Consider the following 20,646-nt stretch of genomic DNA (forward strand, 5'->3'; position numbering starts at 1 on the left):
ATATTAATGCCATAATGTTTCAGCATTACTATCCTTTTTAAAATTAAAAATGGTAGAAAAGGAGTTCAGAGAATTGAAGTTGACTGGCAGGTGGGAGTAAGAGTTCTGCACATACATAAGACGCACAGCAGCAACTCAATAGTGGCTTCAAAAAAAAGTTGTGATATGTCCACAGGGAAAAAATTCAGGGAAAAGCCAGAGAAAATTTTATTCTGCATCTCATGCCTCCCTTACACATGTGGAACTCTGGAGATCATGAAAAGCAGAATGGAATCTGAGCCACCACAATTTGACCGTGCAGAAGAGACCAATGACAGATCCATTTAGTTTGTTAGAAATTTGATATTGTCATTCAAGAGAGCTTTACACACATAAAGAATCTGCTGGTAGGTTGGCAGGTTTTTTTGTAAACAAAAAGAAGTCAAAGATACTGTGCAAAAATATGACTAAACAAAAACAACAGCAACTTTTGGAAATAACAGACTGTGAAGTAACAAATAAGGTGAAATACTTGGGAATTGAACTGACTGCAAAGAATATAGACCTATTCAAGAATAATTATGAGAAATTGTGGACTCAAATAGAGCGAGACTTGATTAAATGGAATAGATTGAATTTGTCATGGTTGGGAAGAATTGCAGCAGTCAAGATGAATGTGCTGCCAAGAGTGATGTTTTTGTTACAGACAATACCAGTCATTCGGGATTCCAAGCAGTTTGAGAAATGGCAGAGAAAGATATCGGACTTTGTTTGGGCAGGCAAAAAGCCTCGAGTGAAAATGAAAGTGTTACAGGACGCGAAAGAGAGAGGCGGAATGCAACTGCCCAACCTAAGACTTTACTATGAGGCAATCTGCTTGGTTTGGCTGAAGGACTGGATGATGCTTAAAAATCGCAAATTGCTGGCCTTAGAGGGATATAAAAAAATATTTGGATGGCATGCATACTTATGGTATGATAAAGTAAAAGCGGACTCTATGTTTTTACACCATTACATTCGGAGAAGCCTCTTCACAATATGGAAAAAGTATAGAGATTACCTACAAGAAGGAATTCCCTCCTGGGTGGTTCCTTATGAAGTGATAGATCCGAGAACTGTTGATAATGAACAACAGTGTTTAACTTATAAGGAGATAACACGAATAGAATTTTCTAAATTAAGAATAAAGACGCAAGAAGAGTTGTCTCCAAACTATGACTGGTTTCAATATAGACAGCTCAGAGACCTTTATAAATCGGATTGTGCCAAAGGAGGGATAAGAATGGAGAGCTCGGACTTGGAGGAAGTAATTTTACAAGAAGACAGAAAGGAAATTTCAAAGGTCTATAAAGTGTTGTTAAAATGGTATACTGAAGAAGAGGTAGTTAAGGTGCAAATGGTGAAGTGGGCTATAAATTTTAATAAAGAAATAACAATGGAGGCGTGGGAATACTTGTGGAAAAATACTTTGAAGATTACGACATGCACTAACATTAAAGAGAATGTCTATAAAATGATCTATCGTTGGTACCTGACACCAAAGAAAATTGCGCTAGGGAATGTGAACACGTCTAATAAATGCTGGAAATGTAAAAAGCATGAAGGATCCTTGTACCATATGTGGTGGACTTGTGAGGTAGCCAGGCAGTACTGGGGGGAAATAATAAGAGTAATAAGTGAGATTTTACAGTTTCAAGTTAATAAGAACCCAGAACTCCTGCTACTGAACTTGGGAATGGAAGATATTCCAGCACAACATAGGACATTGCTTTTTTATATGACAGCAGCGGCTAGACTTTTGTATGCGCAAAAGTGGAAAGTACAAGAAGTGCCAACTATCGAGGACGGGATTCACAAATTGCTGTACATGGCGGAGATGGATAAACTGACAAGAAAACTAAGAGACCTTGATCCAGGACAGTTTAACACAGATTGGGAGAAGCTGAAACAATATTTGGTGAAAAAATGGGAGGTGGGAGGAGAACTGTGGCAGTTTGAAAATTATTGAAGAAAAACAAAAGAAGAGAGAAGTGACTATACCGGGGGGAGGAGAGTTAAAGAAGAATTACTAAGCAATTATTCTATTTGATTATTCTATACAGTATTAAGTGATAGTCATTATGTGATATATATATGTGAGAAGTAGCATATAGAATATAGGTTAAATTGATTGACTTATGCTGAAGGTATTTTTGGTTATAGCGATATTTAGAAATGTGCAGAACATGGGTCAAATTGATTGACTTATGTCGAATGTATATTGTGTTTATAGTTATATTTAGAAATGTGTAGAATATGAGTCAAATTGATTGACTTTATGTTATAAAGATAAGAGATATAAGAGGAAGTAAAGAGTAACATATAGAGTATAAGTTAAATTGGTTGACTTATAAATGTATTCATCACTTATGAGTACTCAAGTTATGTATAGGGAGGGATAAATTGTTTGTCCCATATTGAAGACATTAGAATGAATAAGTTAGAGTACAGGATATTGAGAATATTACCAGTATTATTACTATTGAATAACATGCCAGGAATGTATTAGTTAGTTGATAAGTGAAGGGAAACTGACTTAGCACTGTGTTACAATAGACTAGCTTAGAAGAGTGTGAAAGTATATGTTTAATTGACAAAATAAGTTGAAATGAGTAGGGGAAGAGTAGACAAAGGGTTGAAAAACTGTTGGAAGTCAACAAACGGGGGGGGGAAAGGGAGGGGGTTAGAACTGGAATATTAAAGTAATTTGATTGTTATAAATGACAAAATATTTCTAATTCCAATAAAAATTTATAAAAAAAAAAAGAATCTGCTGGTAGGAAGAAGAAGTGTCAGAATTCTAGAGAGCAATGACAGAATTCCCCTGCATATCTTACTGTGTTTATTATTTGATCTTCCATAAGTTCAGTGTACAGCATCTTAAAGACAGTTCATCATTAAACACAATAAAAACAATACTACAGCATGAGAAAATATCACAGCCCTGTGGACAAACCGGTAGCCATCCCTCAGGATCAATCTGGGAAGGCTACTGTTTTGTCTGTGGAGTTGCAAAATTTCCAGATGCTTAAACTGATGTAGCAGGTGATGTCAGCACTTGAGTTAGGTGGGTGACATAACTAACAGAGTCTGCTGGCTAAGTCTAGGGTTCATACTGAAAGAGGGGGTATTTTGTGTGTGGCTCCCAAGTTGTGGAGGGCTTTAAAGGTAAGAACCAGCAATTTGAAGCAAACAGCTGGCCAAAGATGTTTCACATTCAGTGTTATGTACGCTTCACCAACTAAAAGACAACCTTCACCCCATCCCAAGGAATGTTGGCAGTGGGGCTAGGAATAGGTTCCCCCTCCCAGCACTGCTATTGTGTAATGCAAGGTCTACTGTAGCAAAATACTGTAGCAGTATTTTGCAGTGAAAAATGTATATCTGATTATGAGTGCCTTTGTACTGTAGATTTTTGTAATTTTTAATCTTACTGTGTCTTAACTTTGTATTTTTTATTGATGTGATCTGCTCTGAGCCTGTTTCGCAGGGATGGCGGAATATTAATTTGATCAAATAAATAAATAATGCCAACATTTCCTGGCCAGCATTCTCTCAAAGGAGCCTCTTTGTGCCAGGTGCTAATTGTTAACATACAAAACCCTACAGAGACAAGGGATTTTTTAAATATCTTCTCTTTTAATTCTGCAGTATTTAAACCAGCTTGATAACTGCTGTGGCCTACAGGAAAGAGCTATCCTCATCTTACTGTCAGACATTGGTAAGTGTCCGTGACCAAGACAGCTCCATCATGAGGAAGAGAAGCAGTAGCCTGAGGCAGAGTGTTATTGCATGTTGTTAAAGGCAGAAGGCTGGGATTCAGACAGCTCTGGCGCAAGGGCATAATCCAGTGGGAATTTCTCCTGCCTGAGCACCACGGAAATGATTGAGATCTGTATGTGCATGACTCCCATTCATTTCAGTGAGTGTGGTGGGTTTTCCATCTCAGGAATTACCCCATCCTTGCAAATACATGAATGAAGTGATCATTCAAACCAATTTCTGTCTTGTCCTTTGACAAAACTACAAGTTGGAGACTCAGATAGAACAACCTCTGAGTACAGAATAGACCCTATGGAGAAAAAACAAAATGAACTCTACCACTTTGGAGAGTAGCTAGCTAATAAATATATGCCCAGAAAAACGAATGAGTTGATACGGTGCCAGAGTTCTCACTTGTTACAGGCTGACTGGGCTATTCTACTGATCTGTTTAAGCCAGGGATAGGTGTACTTTTTTGCCTGAGTACCACAAACTGTGAAAATGTTGGTGTGCATTTAGACAAAAGAGGGAGGGGAAAGATGGAGGGGTATATTTGGCCAGATGCATTCGGAGCAAGGTGAGCTCCAATGGTGCTGCTAGGACTTCAGGCAGCACCTCTGTTCACCTTTATTCTTTGGACTGAGAATGGGCTCCGTGTGCCAAGCAAAGTGATCTGACATACCAGCGTTCACCATACATACTGTGAGAGGCGTGTCTCATTTCTTTTCTCCCTTCTGGTGTTCTGAGCCTTGTATAGCTGCTTGACTGTTCTCCACTGCCTTTTGTGTCATGCACTGTCAATAGATTGCATTAACTGAATTTATGCTGATAGGTTATGATCATGTGTGTGTGTGTGTGTGTGTGTGTCAGCCTCTGCACTCAGATACCTTCACGAGAACAGGATCATCCACAGAGACTTGAAACCAGAGAACATTGTTCTGCAACAAGGAAATGGGAGGGTGAGTGGTACGCTAAGAATCCCCACAGGGTCATCTGGAATTGTTACAAAGAAGTACAGGATGTTGGGCAGAATTGCACCCCCTCAGATCAAAATATAATTTGGAAAGACTCAGTGGGTGGGTTTTGTTCAAGCCTGCCTCAGACTGTGAGCAAAAACAAATATGACAGATCACAGATTTCCGTTAGTCTATTAAAAGTAAATTGCATGCATATAGCCCCAACTTGCATTGGAGCAGGTCAAACTAATGCATGATCTCCATCACATTTTTCTGTGCCGTGACTAATTCACCATATTTAGTCTAAAAGAGTTATAAGAGGAAAGGTGCAGGATGCATGTTTCCTCTTATAACTAAAGTAAAAATGCTAGAGACTTTCTTTAAAAAAGTAAAGCTAAGGACTAGTGCGCTGTGGCAATGCTTTGTTGTACTATTGTAATGCTATAGTTAGCTAGAAATTCCTGTTCTTTTTTTAAAAAAAAGTCGTCCAGTGGAGAGTGAGGAAATGCTGATCTCAGTTGACTTACACAAGGAAACTGCGGAGAAGACTGCATTGGCACAGAGAACAGTCTCTGTATAGAAGCGTCCATATTATTTTTTCCTTCCAAACCTTCTTAATGTGCATACCTAATTTTTGTCTCTGTGTTTTCTGTCAGCTAATACACAAGATAATTGATTTGGGATATGCCAAAGAGCTGGATCAAGGCAGTCTTTGCACTTCTTTTGTTGGGACGCTGCAGTATCTGGTAAGAACAATGTCTGCTATGTTTGTGTGTGCGTGCATACATGTGTGCACAAGCAAGCAAGAGATTCAGCTAAAGTAGAGTGATGGGTTTGCAACGAACAAAGTGGGTGCTGAGCTGATAGCAGCTAACAAGTAAGCATTTCAGCTATATGGTATGAACATTACTTTTCTGGATCAGAACAAGGCCCCTCTAGCAGAGTGTTTTATTGCCAAGAGTGGCTAGCCAGATGCTTTTGGTAGGGTCATAAACAAAGCATGAATACATGGGCTTTCCTTTTCCCTTACTGTTTGCCACTTGGTATCTGGTATTGAGGTATACTGCCTCGATACTAAGAGGTTCCGTTTAGCTATCTTCCACGAACCTGTCTAATCATGTTTAAAACATCATCTAAGCTAGTATCCATCACTAAGTCTTGTGGCAATGAATTCTATTAATTACATATTGTGCAAAGAAGCAGTTTGTCAGTCCCAAATCTGTCCATATAAAAAAAAGCTTTCAATTGACACATTGGCCGTTTTCACACCACTTACCTGCTCCCGGAATGTTGCGAAACATCACGCAAAAAACGCGGAAGATAGCGTCTTCTTGCAAGAGTTTTGTGCGACATCGCGCAAAACTCTCGCGAGAAGACGCTATCTTCTGGGGGTTTTGCACGATGTTTCGCAGTGTTCCGGGAGCAGGTAAGTAGTGTGAAAACGGCCATTGTTCTGGTTTAAAAGGGGATGAGGGGAGACCTCTAAGGAGTTCTACGTAGCTTCCAGTGAGCCTTTCAGGGAAACGGGGAACTTCACTTTGCCCTTTTCTGGTTCTCAATATTATAGGCACCAGAATTGTTGGAGCAGCTGAAGTACACAGTGACGGTTGATTATTGGAGCTTTGGCACACTGGCATTTGAGTGCATAACAGGCTTCCGGCCTTTTCTGCCCAACTGGCAACCAGTGCAATGGTGAGTAATTCAAGGAGGAGCTTTAAATGATTTCTCCGGTAACCTGAGGGCAGAAAAAAAGGTGGTAAATAGTTGCTTGGGGTGACGGAGAGGAGAGATGGAGCTAGTAGGCTCAAGGTTGATTATAATAAATGAATTTCCTCAGTAATTTAGCCACTGGTTTCCCTTCATTCTTAAGAAGGATTAAGAAAAATTGAGCTGACAGGATTTTTGAGGAAGATAATTCATTTTGGGATGCTATTTAGTATGAGGTGAAGGGTTATGTTTGTTGTTGCTACAGTAGTTTTCTCCTTGATTGTTGTACTTGAAATCTGATATCATGGTTTCTTGTATCACTGCTTTTTTTTTGTACAGGATGCATATTTTACAATAAACCATCTATTGTTTTGAGTGGGTGTTTGCTATCTTTGCTAACCTAGTTGGTGGCAAACCTGTGCTTGGGCTGTACCAGTTCAGACTGCAGATGTAGCTCAAATAATAGGATGCTCCTCCGTAGAAAAAAATGGACACAGAAAATTTACTTTTCAGAGAAGGCTGTGCTAGACATTTAGTCGTGTTTTTTGTATGGAGAAGCAGTCAATCACAGGAGCATCCTTCTTCAGTGGTACAGCCCAGACCCAGATTTACCATCTAAGTGGGACCTAGGCCTCAATCCTGGGAGACAGTTTGCTGTGAACTTAAGTACACGAGGTAGCACCTTGATACCTTTACTTCCTGTATTTTGACAGACTGCTGGCTCAGAAAGTAGAGATATAGGATAGGTCACAAATAAGATTCTAATGCCTGATGCACTTGTCTTCCGAGGAGGAAGAAATGTTGAGGATGTTTATAAGAGCAAAAAGAGTGATCTAGAGGTTTGGTAACATTCTGGTGCTTGGGGTGTCCTTTATAGCTTTGTTTGATTGCAGGAGGAAAGACATGACTAGTCATCAGTTGGGTGCAGTGCAAATTACAATGTGTTTTTCTTTTAGTTTAAGAATGAAAATTCACTATGGATTGTGGAAACAAGCTGATAGTGAAGGAGAAACTGTTAAAACAAAAATTTAACAGTGCCTTGTGGCACCTGAAAATGAATAGATTTGTTATGGCTCATATTTTTGTAAATTAGCACTGGATTCATCAGATACTTGAAGTGCTCTTAGCTGGCAGAAATATACAGATGGGTACAGAAAGAAAAACCTGTAACCATTGGAATCCAGAATCCGTGAAAAGCAAGAGGTCTGTGACAGTTCTAAGTGGAGTCCAAGATACAAACAAAAGCTTTAAAATGTTTTATCAGCAATTACAACTCTTGAGAATGAGTCATTCTGTTTTTATCTGAGGTACATTTTGAGCACTGCATAGTGATGCCACAGACCTACTGTACTTATCGTATTTCATGGCTTTTTGTCCCCACTGTTTATCTTGTATCCATGTGTATATATCTGCCTACTGAAACCTCTGATGTTTGGTAAAGCATTGCCGCCTAGGGGTGAGACCGGGGAGGGAGTGCGCGTCGAGAACAGAAACGGACAGATACCGGGCTGGAGAAAACAAGGCCACAACTTTATTCAACAGTATAACAAAAAACAGCAAATGAGGAGTATTGGCGCAGCATGAGGATCAGATCCACTGCATCGGGTGACCCGCCTGTCAGCCGATGAACCACATCCCCCTCAGGCCCCGGGCCGAGGGAGGGAACCAGGAGCGGCATGAAAATGGGAGATCACCCGGTGTACACCCCTTGGTGATTCCCCATGCCACCTGGGGGTGGCGCAACCTGGCAGCCCCCGAGCTGGGCGTGCCCCTCACCGCTCACCCCCAAGACTCCATAGGGGAGTCCCCTAAATGGGGAGGCTGTGCACGCAGGCCCAGTCTCCCCAACAAATGGGATCTGATCCGATGCTCCACCGCCAAAGTTGTGACAAAGCCAAAATACACAGGGCGAGGTGGGTGGGTGAAGCTCCGAAGTCCAGAGGGGGCCGGCGCGGAATGAGGGCCCGGCCGGGCGGCGGCTGGTTAAGTACCCCGCCGCCGGACCAGAGGGAAAACTGGCCGGCCGCGCAAGCCACGCCCCCCCTGGAAGGACCCGGGCGCCGCGATTGGACGCCCGGGTTTAAACTGATTGGCCGCGGGCTGGCCGTGGGCGCGACGCAGCCCGCGGCCACCGGAGCTCGCCGCGAGTCGCCTCCCCGGCCCCGTCGGCGGCAAAACGGGCCCCCCGGTAAGTCGGGGAGGGGGCCTCGCCTTGCCGCCTAGGGGTGAGACCGGGGAGGGAGTGCGCGTCGAGAACAGAAACGGACAGATACCGGGCTGGAGAAAACAAGGCCACAACTTTATTCAACAGTATAACAAAAAACAGCAAATGAGGAGTATTGGCGCAGCATGAGGATCAGATCCACTGCATCGGGTGACCCGCCTGTCAGCCGATGAACCACATCCCCCTCAGGCCCCGGGCCGAGGGAGGGAACCAGGAGCGGCATGAAAATGGGAGATCACCCGGTGTACACCCCTTGGTGATTCCCCATGCCACCTGGGGGTGGAGCAACCTGGCAGCCCCCGAGCTGGGCGTGCCCCTCACCGCTCACCCCCAAGACTCCATAGGGGAGTCCCCTAAATGGGGAGGCTGTGCACGCAGGCCCAGTCTCCCCAACAAATGGGATCTGATCCGATGCTCCACCGCCACAAGAGCCCGCCGGGCTCCCGCCAACACTCCTACCGCTGTACCCATTCCAGGAGGCCATCCCGCACGTCCTGCAGCCATATATCCATCCCCCAGGTTGACAAGTGCACGCCGTCTGGCCGGAAGAGGGGGGTCACTGTATGCGAAATGTCCCAGTGAGGAATCAGATATCCCCCGGACGCCTCGATGAAATTGCCCATGGCCCGGGCCAACCTCTGCCGCACTCCGTCCAACTTCCTGGGGCACCGAGCCCCCCGCCACACCAGTCTCTGTAGCAGGTCTGACCAGAGGAAGACGGTGCCCGGAAAGCTCCCCCGCAAGTAGTCTAAGTCAGCGCACATGGCCCGCCGCAGTTCAGGGCCCTCTCTCTCGCCCAGATCATTCTCGCCCAGCTGTATGAGGATAGCATCCGGCGGACCCCACTGGCGCACATGATGTAGAAGAGTTGGAACCAAGGCTGCCCATCGCATGCCGCGGACTCCCAGCCAACGCAGTTGAAGATGATCCTCCAGGCCCAGGTGGGGGCCCCAGCCAGATGATTCGGCGTACTTTTCTGCCCAGTGGACGATACTGTGGCCGCATAGCCACACCGACTTCCTGGCACCTGGAACTGGAACACAGAACAACCCTTTTTTAGTGAGATAGTCCCGCAGCGGGGCGAATGTAGGTCCTGAACGCCCCTGACCGCCAGCGACCGATGGCCTGGATGGCAGCCGCGGGGAGGCCGAGATCGGCAGCCACGGTAGCCGCCCCGATGCGGAAGGAATGGGTCCCGAAGTCCCGGGCCGCCAGCCCACACACCCGGAGGCCGGCCCGAAGGATCGCAGAGAACTGGAACCGGGTGAGGGGGGACCCATCCCCATGCATCAGGAATGGGCCAGCGAGGGAGGGCCGGAGCGAGAGGAACCTGTCAACCGCCCGCACCGGGCACAGGGAATGCCGCCGTGCCGCCCGAAGGTGGATGACGTGGCCCTTGCCCTGCTGTACCGTCTTTGAGCGGCGGAGCCTGATGGACACCCGCCGGGGGGACCAGGACACGTCTCTAAAGGCTACCGCGCGTCCGGACAGGTCACCCTTTGAACGGGCCACTAGCTCGCTGACCCTGAATGCCCCGTAAAAGGCCAGAATGTAGGCTGTGCGGAAGAGCTGGGCCTCGTAAGGGGACCTGCAGAGGGAGGGGACCGCCCGTAGCACCTGCCCCAGTATGTCCAGTGTAATGGGCCGCCTGTGGTCCCGCCGTGGCGGGGCCGTGCGGGCCCAGCCCTCCACTGCCCGCCGGGCGAGGAAGCAAGCGCAAGGGTCGGGGAACCCCGCCGCCTTACTAAAGAAGGAGATGGCCGCGAGATCCCTGCGCATGGTGCGGGGGGCACGCCCCAGGCCACGAAGGTGGGCCAAATAGCGGAGGACAGCGGCCTGTGAAGGGGGCCAAGCCCCCCCAGCCTCGCCCCCCTTAGAGAAATTCAGGAACCTGGAAGCTGCGGCAGAATAGGCCCGAAGAGTGGACGGGGCCACCGAGCTCAATACTCCCTGCATTATGGTGCTGTGCCAATCGTCCAGAGCTCCTCCGGGAACGGGTCGGGAGTGCGCCTCGCCTCCGGGGCCAACCTGAAGAACCTCTCCATCTGGAAGCGAGACAAGGCATCCGCCAGGCCGTTATCGACACCTGCTATGTGGCGTGCTGAAAACGTGATGTTAGTGTTAAGACAACACAAGACAAACCGGCGGATGAGCCGCATGACCCGCTCAGAGCGAGAGGATTGGCTGTTGATGACCCTGACGGAGGCCTGGTTGTCACACCAGAAAGTGACCCGGCAGTTCCGCAGGGAGCCGCCCCAGATGGTGACCGCCACCAGGATGGGGAAGAGTTCCAGAAAGGTCAGGTCTCTGAGGATTCCCGACCCGGCCCAACTGGGGGGCCACCGCTGGGCGCACCAGCGACCCCTGAAGTAAACCCCAAAGCCGAGGCTCCCCGACGCATCCGAATGCACCTGCAAATCGGAACCCAGGTCCAGGGGGGCTTGCCATATGGAGACCCCGTTGAAGCCCCGCAAAAAACTGAGCCACACACAGAGGTCGGCTTTTATGCCCTTGGTGAGCCTGATGAAATGATGAGGGGCCCTGACCCCCCTGCATGCCCTGGCAAGGCGGGCGCAGAAAGCCCTGCCGGGGGAGACGACCCTGCAGGCGAAGTTCAGGTGCCCAAGTACCGACTGGACCTCCCTCAGTGTGCACTTCTTCTGGCGCAGTAAGCCCGAGATCAGCCCCGTAAGGCGAACCAACTTATCTCCCGGGAGACGGGACACCCCGGCCACCGAGTCGAGCTCGATGCCCAAATACGTCAGGCGCGTCGTGGGGCCCTCGGTCTTATCCTGTGCAAGGGGGATCCCCAATTCAGCTGCCAACTCCTGGAAGACCTTAAGGTGACTAGCACAGGCTGGGGATCCAGGGGGGGCAATTATCAAAAAATCATCGAGGTAATGACAGACCAGGGGGGAACCCATGCGACCCTTAGCCGCCCATTCCAGGAATGTACTGAAGGTCTCGAAAGCAGCACAGGCGATAGAACACCCCATGGGCATGGCCTTGTCATAGTACCACGACCCCTGGAACTTAAAACCCAGCAGCGAGTGATCGAGGGGGTGCACCGGCAGCAGGCGGAAGGCTGACTGCACGTCGCATTTGGCCATAAGGGCCCCCGCCCCGCAGCCCTGTATTAAGCGGACCGCGTGATCAAATGAGGAGTACTTGACCGAGCACAGCTCAGGCGGGATGAGGTCATTGACCGACGACCCCTTGGGGTACGACAGGTGGTGGATCAGGCGAAATTCCCCTGGCGCCTTCTTAGGCACCACCCCCAGTGGGGAAACTCTCAGGTTAGGGAAAGGCGGGCGAGGGAATGGGCCCGCAACGCGGCCGGCGGCCACCTCCTTAGCGATTTTTGCCGCCACCACGCCAGGCATCTCGGCGGCGGACTTGAGGTTGCCAGACGTGGTAGCCACGCGTGGCCCCGTGAAGGGGATGCGAAATCCAGAGGAAAACCCCTCCCAGAGGTACCCGGCCGCAATGCGGTCGGGATAGCGCTCCAGGAGGGGCGCGAGGGCGTGCAGCCGAACCGGGGTGGGGGCCAGCCCGAGGTGCCGAGGGGGGGTCTCAGTTTCCCGCGCCCGTGCCCTGGGAGGTGCTAGGGGCCGATCCTCCATCCTTGCGGGAGGTGCTGGTGGAGGATCGGCCCCCCCGAAAGGGCTGGGACCCCGCCTGGCCGCGGGGGCAGGAAGGGCGCGAGTGAGGGCCCCCGCATGCATCGCAATTGTGCTCGAAACGGCACTTCGAGCGGTGACACCTGCCCTGATTGTATTCCCAGCACAGGCCGCGGGAGCGGTCCCGGCGTGCCGCCCAGCGCCCGGAGCGGGGGGGGTCGCCCTTTCCCTTGATGTTGGGGCCCACCAACCATAGCCACAACTTCTGGCTGATCAAGTCCCATCTAGCCCTAGGGTTGTGGGATGCCCTCTTGCGGAAGGCCTCGTCATAGTCCATGGCCGGCCCCTCCCCCGCCAGGGCCCGGGCCCGCAGCACGTTTCCCAAGTGGTTCGACAAATGCCACCCCCTGTCTGGGTACGCCGCCTGGACAACCCCCATGTATACCGTGAAGCCCTTAAGCCAGTTAGAGAATGAGCGCTCGGCCAACACACCGCGGGCCCGCCGCTTGCCGCGCTTGGCCGCGGGGCTCGACCTCCCATCCTCCGCCTCCGGCCTTAGCAGGGAGAACACATCCACATAGTATCCATTTAAAATACGCTCGCAGGCTTTGCGCGCGAGGTGGATGCCAGGGGGGTCCTCATCATCCAGAAAGGAGGGGGCCGGGGCTTCCCCCTCGGATCCCCAAACCTCGGTGGGGGCACCCTCCCCCTTCCCTCCCCGGGCCCTCCGCCGGCGAGCCCAGTCGGGGAGCCCAGGGACCTTGGCCGCCACTTCCCAATACTCATCCCCAAGGGGGTCGTCCCCCGACGAGGAGGACTCACCTGAGCTCCAATCGCTGTCTGAGTCCTCCACCCTCGCGCGGCGGCTGCGTTTTTTGCGAGCTGCCCTCCTTTTCTTGGCCGGACGGCGCCGCTCGCTGCTGCTGGCCCCGTCGGTGCTAGAAGAAAATGCCTCCTTGCGCTGCCGAGGCACCACCTTTCTCTTTCCCGCCCGGCCCCCCCGGGGCTGGGAGCCTTCTGACGGAGAAGGAGCAGGTTGGGTCAGGGTGGCCCCTTGACCCGGGGGCCCCAGGCTGTCTACCCGTGCAGTGAGGAGCTCCAGAGCCCGGGCGATGCTCCGCATGGAGCTCATGGACTCGGAGCCCGGGCCCCCACCGGCCCCCTTCGCCCCAGGTCTCTCCCCCCTCTTGGCTGGGGCCCTTGCCCCACGAGGTGCCGGCTTGGGCCCGGCCCTGCCCTTGGAGGGCCTCTTGGCCGGGCCCGCTGCAGTGCCCGTGCTGGCCTTGGGAGGCGCGTCGGCTCTTTTTTGGGTCCGCTTAGGCCTGGCCGGGCTTCCAGAGGCCTCCCCGCGGGAGGAGTTACCTCCCGGGGGGCGGCTGGCCTGCGGTCGCGCTCGCCCCGTGGCCCTCCCCACCCGGGATGTGCTGGGCCCTGCCCCGCTCCCCTTCTTTGGAGCCATTCGCCCTGTCCCGAAGCTTGGTGGTCCGCCCCGAGGGCTAGCTTCCCTGGGCCCCCCAAACTCCCGGCCGCGCCCCCCTTGAAAGCGTGGAGCCGAGGCCCCCAGGAAGCCGCTCTCCTCTTCCTCCGCCGACGCTGCTCCCAGTCCTCTCTTCGCCGGAGCTCAAGGGTCGGCCCGCTCGCGCTGCGCAGGGACGAAGCTCAGCCCCAGCTTCCCCTGCCGCGGCCGCGTGCCACCTCGCTCCGGGCTTCAGCGTCTTCGCCGGAGCCGAAGGGATCCGGCCCGATCAGGCGCTCAGAGGGGGGAAGCGAGGCTTCGAGTCCCCTGCTGCCGCCGCGTGCCTCCCTGCTCCGGTCTTCCGCGTCGCTCCGGGACGATCTCTGAAGCTCCGAAGTCCAGAGGGGGCCGGCGCGGAATGAGGGCCCGGCCGGGCGGCGGCTGGTTAAGTACCCCGCCGCCGGACCAGAGGGAAAACTGGCCGGCCGCGCAAGCCACGCCCCCCCTGGAAGGACCCGGGCGCCGCGATTGGACGCCCGGGTTTAAACTGATTGGCCGCGGGCTGGCCGTGGGCGCGACGCAGCCCGCGGCCACCGGAGCTCGCCGCGAGTCGCCTCCCCGGCCCCGTCGGCGGCAAAACGGGCCCCCCGGTAAGTCGGGGAGGGGGCCTCGCCTTCTTTAGTTCACAAAAACTTAAGCTCCGTTCTTATAATGTTTTTGCATATGAAGAGACTTTCCCTGGAGAAGAGGTTCTTAAACTTACTTGATTCTCTTTAGGCATGCAAAAGTGAGGCAGAAAAGTGAACTTGATATTGTTGTCTATGAAGACTTATCTGGAGAAGTGAAGTTTTCTAGCAGATTGCCGCAGCCCAATAATCTGAACAGGTAAGGAAATATCTGTACAGTGAAAAAAAGCTACTCTCTGCTTCTTTAGGCAGGCCTGGGCTTTCAGCATCTCTAGTTCTGCACCCCCACCTCAATTATGAAATGGTAATCGTTTACGCAAATAGCACTGTTCAGTATTTTTTTCCTTTGTTTACTTTATGGCTGTTAAATCTAGGTTAGGGAAAATTATTTTTGAAGTCTTATTTGCATTGTGAATTGGAATTAATCCTATCCTTCTTGCAAGGTGAATGAAGGTTTAGCTGTTAATCTACCTTGTCACTTTATTCTCACAATAACCCTTTGAGGAAAATCAGGATAGTGTGTTTTGCCTGTGGCCACCTGTCACTCTCCAAAATCAAGTGGGGATTTGGGTTTCTCACAATCAAACCTGGTGCTCTCATCATTGTGTCATCATCATCACCATTATTGTAGTTGTTAAACCATCATTACATATTATTGGGAAAGAGAAAGGTCTTTGCACGAAGCAGTTTTCACATAGGAGAAGACAGCAGAGAGGAGGAAATCAGACTGGATTTCGCCCATAGTACATTTGGGTGTTCAGTAAATAGAGGCCATTGGGTTTGGGGATTGTGGAGCTGTATTGTGTACACAAGCCTGCTTCTCACACACATTTGAGTACTTTCTGTTTATAAAAGAAAGATCCAAAGGAGAGTGCTTGGTTTGATCCACCACTTTTTAAAAAATCCTTCTGGCACAGCTAGCCACTATTTTCCTCCTACCCATTTTTTTCATGCATGTGTTTGCAGTGTGTTGGCTGATCGACTGGAGAAATGGCTACAGATGATGCTCAGATGGAACTCACGGCAGAGAGGCACCGATCCCACATATGGCCCCAATGGCTGTTTCAAGGCCTTGGATGACATCCTGAATATAAAAGTAAGTTATGTTTGGAAGGAAGAAATAAGAGGTTTGGCATGTGGTGATCTAAAGATGTGTATAGATTGATTTAAAATCTTTTAAACTAATGGGTGAGTTCTTCAATAGTATATTATACATTGAAAGATACTAATTGTGGACAAAATTGGTCACATTTATACAGTAATATTGTATGTTTACAGTATAGGCAGGAAGTAACAGTCTCTAATGCCGTATTACACAAAAATCTTCATACTGCACATTTTTAGTGAATCCAGTATTGTCTTGAAAAGCATTTCACTCATTCCAAAATTGGTGTTAGCCCAAATTTCCAATTTTTCCATTATGGACAAATACTCAGGAGGATAGAGGTCCTCACCAAAAAATGTTCCAGGTTTTTTTCTCTCGATCTCTACATCTCTAGACTGTACCATTTCAGAACATGTTAGAGAAATTATCTGCATCCTCATACTAAAATTTCTGTCTGTTTAAAGCTTGTGTCAGTAAGAGTTGATTTGCCTTGAAAGCAGAATTCTCTGGGTGCAAAATGCATCATTCCTGCCTGCAGTCATTCTGGCAGAGAGAGTAAGAGGGAAGTTTTGCTCCTATTGCTTTCTTTCAGGAGTCCAGAGAAGTTAGCCATGTTAGTCTGTAGTAGCAAAACAGTAACGAGTCCAGTAGCACCTTTAAGACTAACCAACTTGATTGTAGCATAAGCTTCCGAGAACCACAGCTCTTTTTTGTCAGTTGCACCTAACTGGACTCTTTACTATTTTTCTTTCAGGAGTGGTTTCAGGTGGGTAACCATATTGGTCTGCAGCTGAAAAGCAAGGGCCTAATAGGACCTTAAAGACCAACGAGATTACCAAGGTATGAGCTTTTGAAAGTCAAAGCTCTGATGAAGGGAGCTTTGACACTTGAAAGCTCATACCTTGGAAATCTTGTTGGTCTTTAAGGTCCTATTGAATCCAGATCTTGCTTTTCAGGAAGGGGTGAGGCATTCTGTGTTCTGAATAACACCACTGATGGTTTTTGTTACCTCCCTTAATTGTGCCTTTTCTTTTTCAGCTAGTTCATATCCTCAATATGGTAACAGGTGTCGTTCATGTGTACTCTCTGGCAGAGGAAGAGACCTTGCAGAATGTGAAAGCCAGGATCCAGGCTGATACTGGCATCCCAGAGCAAGACCAAGAGTTGCTACAAGAAGGGGGGCTAGCATTGTTTCCTGAGAAACCAGACATTCAGTATCTTGCTGACAGCAAGGTAGGTTCAAGAACATTTCCCTCCCACTAGCACCAAGTAAGTCTCTGTTGCTGATGGCTTATGCTTGGCTGAATAGAACTTTCTCTTTTTTAACTACGTCCTTGAAAGAATGTTTGTTTCAAAAGGTGACAGAATTCATGAGATGGAGGGGGTTGGGTTAGGAGAATCTCCCTTTGGTGGGAGGTGACTTGTCTGAGAGATGTTTCAAGAACCTACTACACTGCTTGCCAAAGGAAAACAGGAAAAATAGAGGAATAAAAGTGATGTGTTGGACCTGTTATGTTAAAAATGTGGCATCTGTTTCCTGTGTGTTCCCTCTTAAAGACAGGACACAGGAGAGGATTATTTAGAGTGGGGAAGGAGACCTATACATGAACTGTTGCTATTGGCTGATCTGAGATATTTGGATAGGTCAAGATTATAGATATGACCGAGTAATACATCCATCACTGAAATGTGCCACTGAAGTGGAATGAGTGTTGCTTTTTCTTGCAGCTAAATGACGTCGCAGCTGCTGATGCAGACCTCTTCTTCCTGTTTGACAACAGAAAAGTCACCTACGAGCCTCAGATCTGTCTGCGGCCTCATCCAGAAAGCATTAACTACATTCGTAAGAGCATCATAACTTCTGTTTCTGATTGTCATGTGGAGGAGCAATGAACACTGCATAGTTCTGAAACCCCACCACTAGCCATTGAAAATCAAGGCCATTTCCACATGTGTTACTGCCCCGGGTTCAGTGTTGTTTCCCTATGACATTGTGGTACATTTGTGTACCTCCTGGTGTTTGCCTGTTTTTCACAGTAAAACCTGGATGGCTGCCTGGCTGCCGTATGATGGGGAAATCTTGATTTTCTCACCCACGTGGCAGCCATTTTCTTTGTTCCTGAAGCAGCCATTTCCTCCCCTTGCCACGGGAATTTTTTGTTTTAAATCAACAATTGTACATCATTATCATGAAGCAACAGTATAAGAGTCTGTGTATCAGGTTCTCTGAATCCATAGCTTCATTCTCTTCATTTAAGTCACATTTAAGCCCCTTTTATTGTCGAGATATAAGGGAAAGGTATATCTCCACAACAAAAGAGGCTAGATTTTTTTTTAAAAAAACGAAACCTGGGGATTCAGAGAACCTGATTCACAAATTGTTATAATGTTATATGGCTATAATTGCCAACTGTTTTAAATTAAGAAAGCCCTAGTGAGTGACCCAGAGGAAGGGTGATGACTGCTATCAGGGAACTGGGCAAGCAAACTTCAAGAAAACCTGGCATGTGGGAAGCCACAGCAGTAACAGGGAAACTACACAAACCTGGCCCCTGTGGAAACTGCCTCAGTCAGCATCTGGCTTCTGAAATTTCAGCAGTCATTGCCCATATACTTTCAAGCATACTTTTTGCAGAACTAGAAACTTAAGTTAAAAAAACCAAACAAGAACAAAAATGGTGGGAGCTGGAAGCGAGGAAGGCCAAGGAGTGCAAGTTGTCCTATTTTGCCAGTTGTGGTTGCCAAGAGTGTTCACGATCTGATCTGACCGTGGAAAGAACTCTGCATAATTTCCAGCCAGTCAAACAACCAGGTTACCGACAAATTCAGGCCTGGGAAATCCTTTAAAAAGCCCAGGAACCTCAGTTGTAGTTCTCTAGAAGCCAGCATTTGAGTCAGTATTCAGCTTCACTATCTCTGGAGGTGCACCCCCTACTCTCTATTTTGATCCAGCTCCCCTGCTATTTTTTATGATAATCTTTCTCCTTTTTCTTCTGTAGTCCAGGATCCAAAGAAAACCCTTTCATTCTTTCAACTCCGCAAAGTGTGGGGTCAAGTCTGGCACTCAATCCAGAAACTGAATCATGACTTTAACCAACTTCAGCATGGTCAGCGAGCAGCCATGTAAGTGATAGTGTTCCATGTGGACGGGAAGGTGTATCTGAGTGGATAGAACTGGATTAGCTGCTAAACTGTATTTTTAGGCAGACTTTTGTGAATTCTGTACCTCTTCTTCAAATTCTATAAAAATGGAAGCATAGGTTTTTATTTGCCTAATTTATTCTGCTGTTGTTTATCAGTGGGAAGAGGTAGGGACCTAGACAATACACTTCCTTGTCTGGAAGTCCTGCTGAGCTGCCTTTTATTCTCTGAAATTTCAGAATGCAGCAGTTCTCAGAATGCTGAATTCTATACCCAGCACTAAGTTCTGTGCTTATGCAGTATGATCATAACTATATGGCATGTGCACAACTGCAGATGTATTTCCTGATGTCTGTTGGACTGAAAAGACTGCAAGACTTAAGAAGTCTGGGACCATCTTATTGTGCTGCCAATGTATGGGGATGACTGTGAGAGAACACAGATGGTAGATTTGGCTTAGTAAGACAAATCTCTACAGAGTGTCTTTCTTCCTCCCATCCTCCCTGGCCTTGCAGGAGGAACTTGCTGCGGCATAACAGCACCCTTTCCAAGATGAAGAACTCAATGGCTTCCCTGTCCCAGCAACTGAAAGCAAAGCTAGACTTCTTCAAAACCAGCATCCAGATCGACTTGGAGAAGTACAAAGAACAAACTGAGTTTGGAATCAGTGAGTCTCACTTTTAGAACAGACATGATAGTGGGGCCCACATCTATAACTTTCAAGCTTGCCCCATAAGTTCTCTTAAATCAGTTTTACTACCTCACCAGAAGGCCTCTAGGGTAAGGTGCTCTTCCAGGAGATAGTTCCACAGCTGTGGGGTGGCAACAGGAAAAGCTTGGGCCCAGGCTGTAACAGATCATTCTTAAAAGTGAGGAGACTGCTAGGAGACTCTGGTATGAAGAGTGCAGTTTCCACCTGAGTTGAGAATGTCCTATAGACTAAATGAGATTAGTATAGACAGTCCAAAATTGATTGTCAAGTTGCACCAAGTTACTGGGACAAAGGAGAAGGAGAATATGGCATTCCTCCTTTGTGTACATCAAAGGCAATAGTTAATCAAATGTCTCTCCAGCACTAAATGAGGCATATGGGTCAACTGTAAGGCAGAGAACAAAAGAAAAATATGAAGGTCTTTATTATATTAAAAGGTCCCCGTAGTGCAGAGTGGTAAGCTGCAGTACTGTAAAACCTGTACTGCTCCAACATTGCCGTAAACCCTTGTCTTGAGTTGAACTCAGCTTCACCAGCGAATTAGGTAACTCTGTTGTTCTTTGTTACCCTTAAGAAGACTCAAATGGATATTTTCCCAATTTAGAAAGGTTCATTTGGTTCAGAGTTTGAAAAACACTGCTATGTTCCCTTCACAGCTTCTGAGAAACTGCTGCTCGCCTGGAAGGACATGGAGCAGGATGTAGAGCTCTGCGGGCAAGTATGTCTCTCCACCTTTTAAAGATTAAGCGCTTCACTGATTGTCTCACTTTCTTTCTGAGTTACCAGGCCAGATCCCATAAAAAAGCAAGGAGAATGGGAATGATTTTTGGTCAGCAGAGAGCTTGGTCTGCAGCGCGGGACTTCAGGGAAAGGTGCAGCCTAGTGGTCTAATAATAACAACATCATTTGATTTATATACTGCCATTCAGGACAACTTAATGCCACACTCAGAGCAGTTTACAAAGTGTGTTATTATTATTATCCTCATGACAATCACCCTGTGAGGTGGGTGGGGCTGAGAGCTCCAAGAGAGCTGTGACTGACCTAAAGTCCCCCAGCTGGCTTCAAAGGAAGGAGTGGGGAATCAAACCTGATTCTTCAGATTAGAGTCCTGCCGTTCTTAACCACTACACCAAACTGGCCCCCTGTCTGAGTGAGAATAATGTAATAATGTTTGTTGTCTAACAAACCACCTAAAATGTAGGTACTGTACAAAAAACATAAGACACCTACTATCTACAGTCTAATAAGATAAATGG

General features: G+C 48.4%; 1 protein-coding gene across 1 annotated transcript in view; it reads left to right on the top strand.

Moving 5' to 3' along the window:
* IKBKB (inhibitor of nuclear factor kappa B kinase subunit beta) overlaps positions 1-20,646 on the top strand; it is a 36,145-nt gene that overhangs the window by 7,358 nt on the left and 8,141 nt on the right. The window contains exons 4-14 of the mRNA XM_054997779.1: positions 3,670-3,739; positions 4,651-4,739; positions 5,393-5,482; positions 6,304-6,428; positions 14,521-14,628; positions 15,396-15,525; positions 16,573-16,767; positions 17,263-17,377; positions 18,534-18,657; positions 19,191-19,342; positions 20,044-20,105. Of these exons, the coding sequence (XP_054853754.1) occupies positions 3,670-3,739; positions 4,651-4,739; positions 5,393-5,482; positions 6,304-6,428; positions 14,521-14,628; positions 15,396-15,525; positions 16,573-16,767; positions 17,263-17,377; positions 18,534-18,657; positions 19,191-19,342; positions 20,044-20,105 (1,260 nt within the window). The remainder of the gene's footprint in view (positions 1-3,669; positions 3,740-4,650; positions 4,740-5,392; positions 5,483-6,303; positions 6,429-14,520; positions 14,629-15,395; positions 15,526-16,572; positions 16,768-17,262; positions 17,378-18,533; positions 18,658-19,190; positions 19,343-20,043; positions 20,106-20,646) is intronic.

Source organism: Eublepharis macularius, chromosome 14 (genome assembly GCF_028583425.1).
Source record: "Eublepharis macularius isolate TG4126 chromosome 14, MPM_Emac_v1.0, whole genome shotgun sequence".
Classification (NCBI taxonomy): domain Eukaryota; kingdom Metazoa; phylum Chordata; class Lepidosauria; order Squamata; family Eublepharidae; genus Eublepharis; species Eublepharis macularius.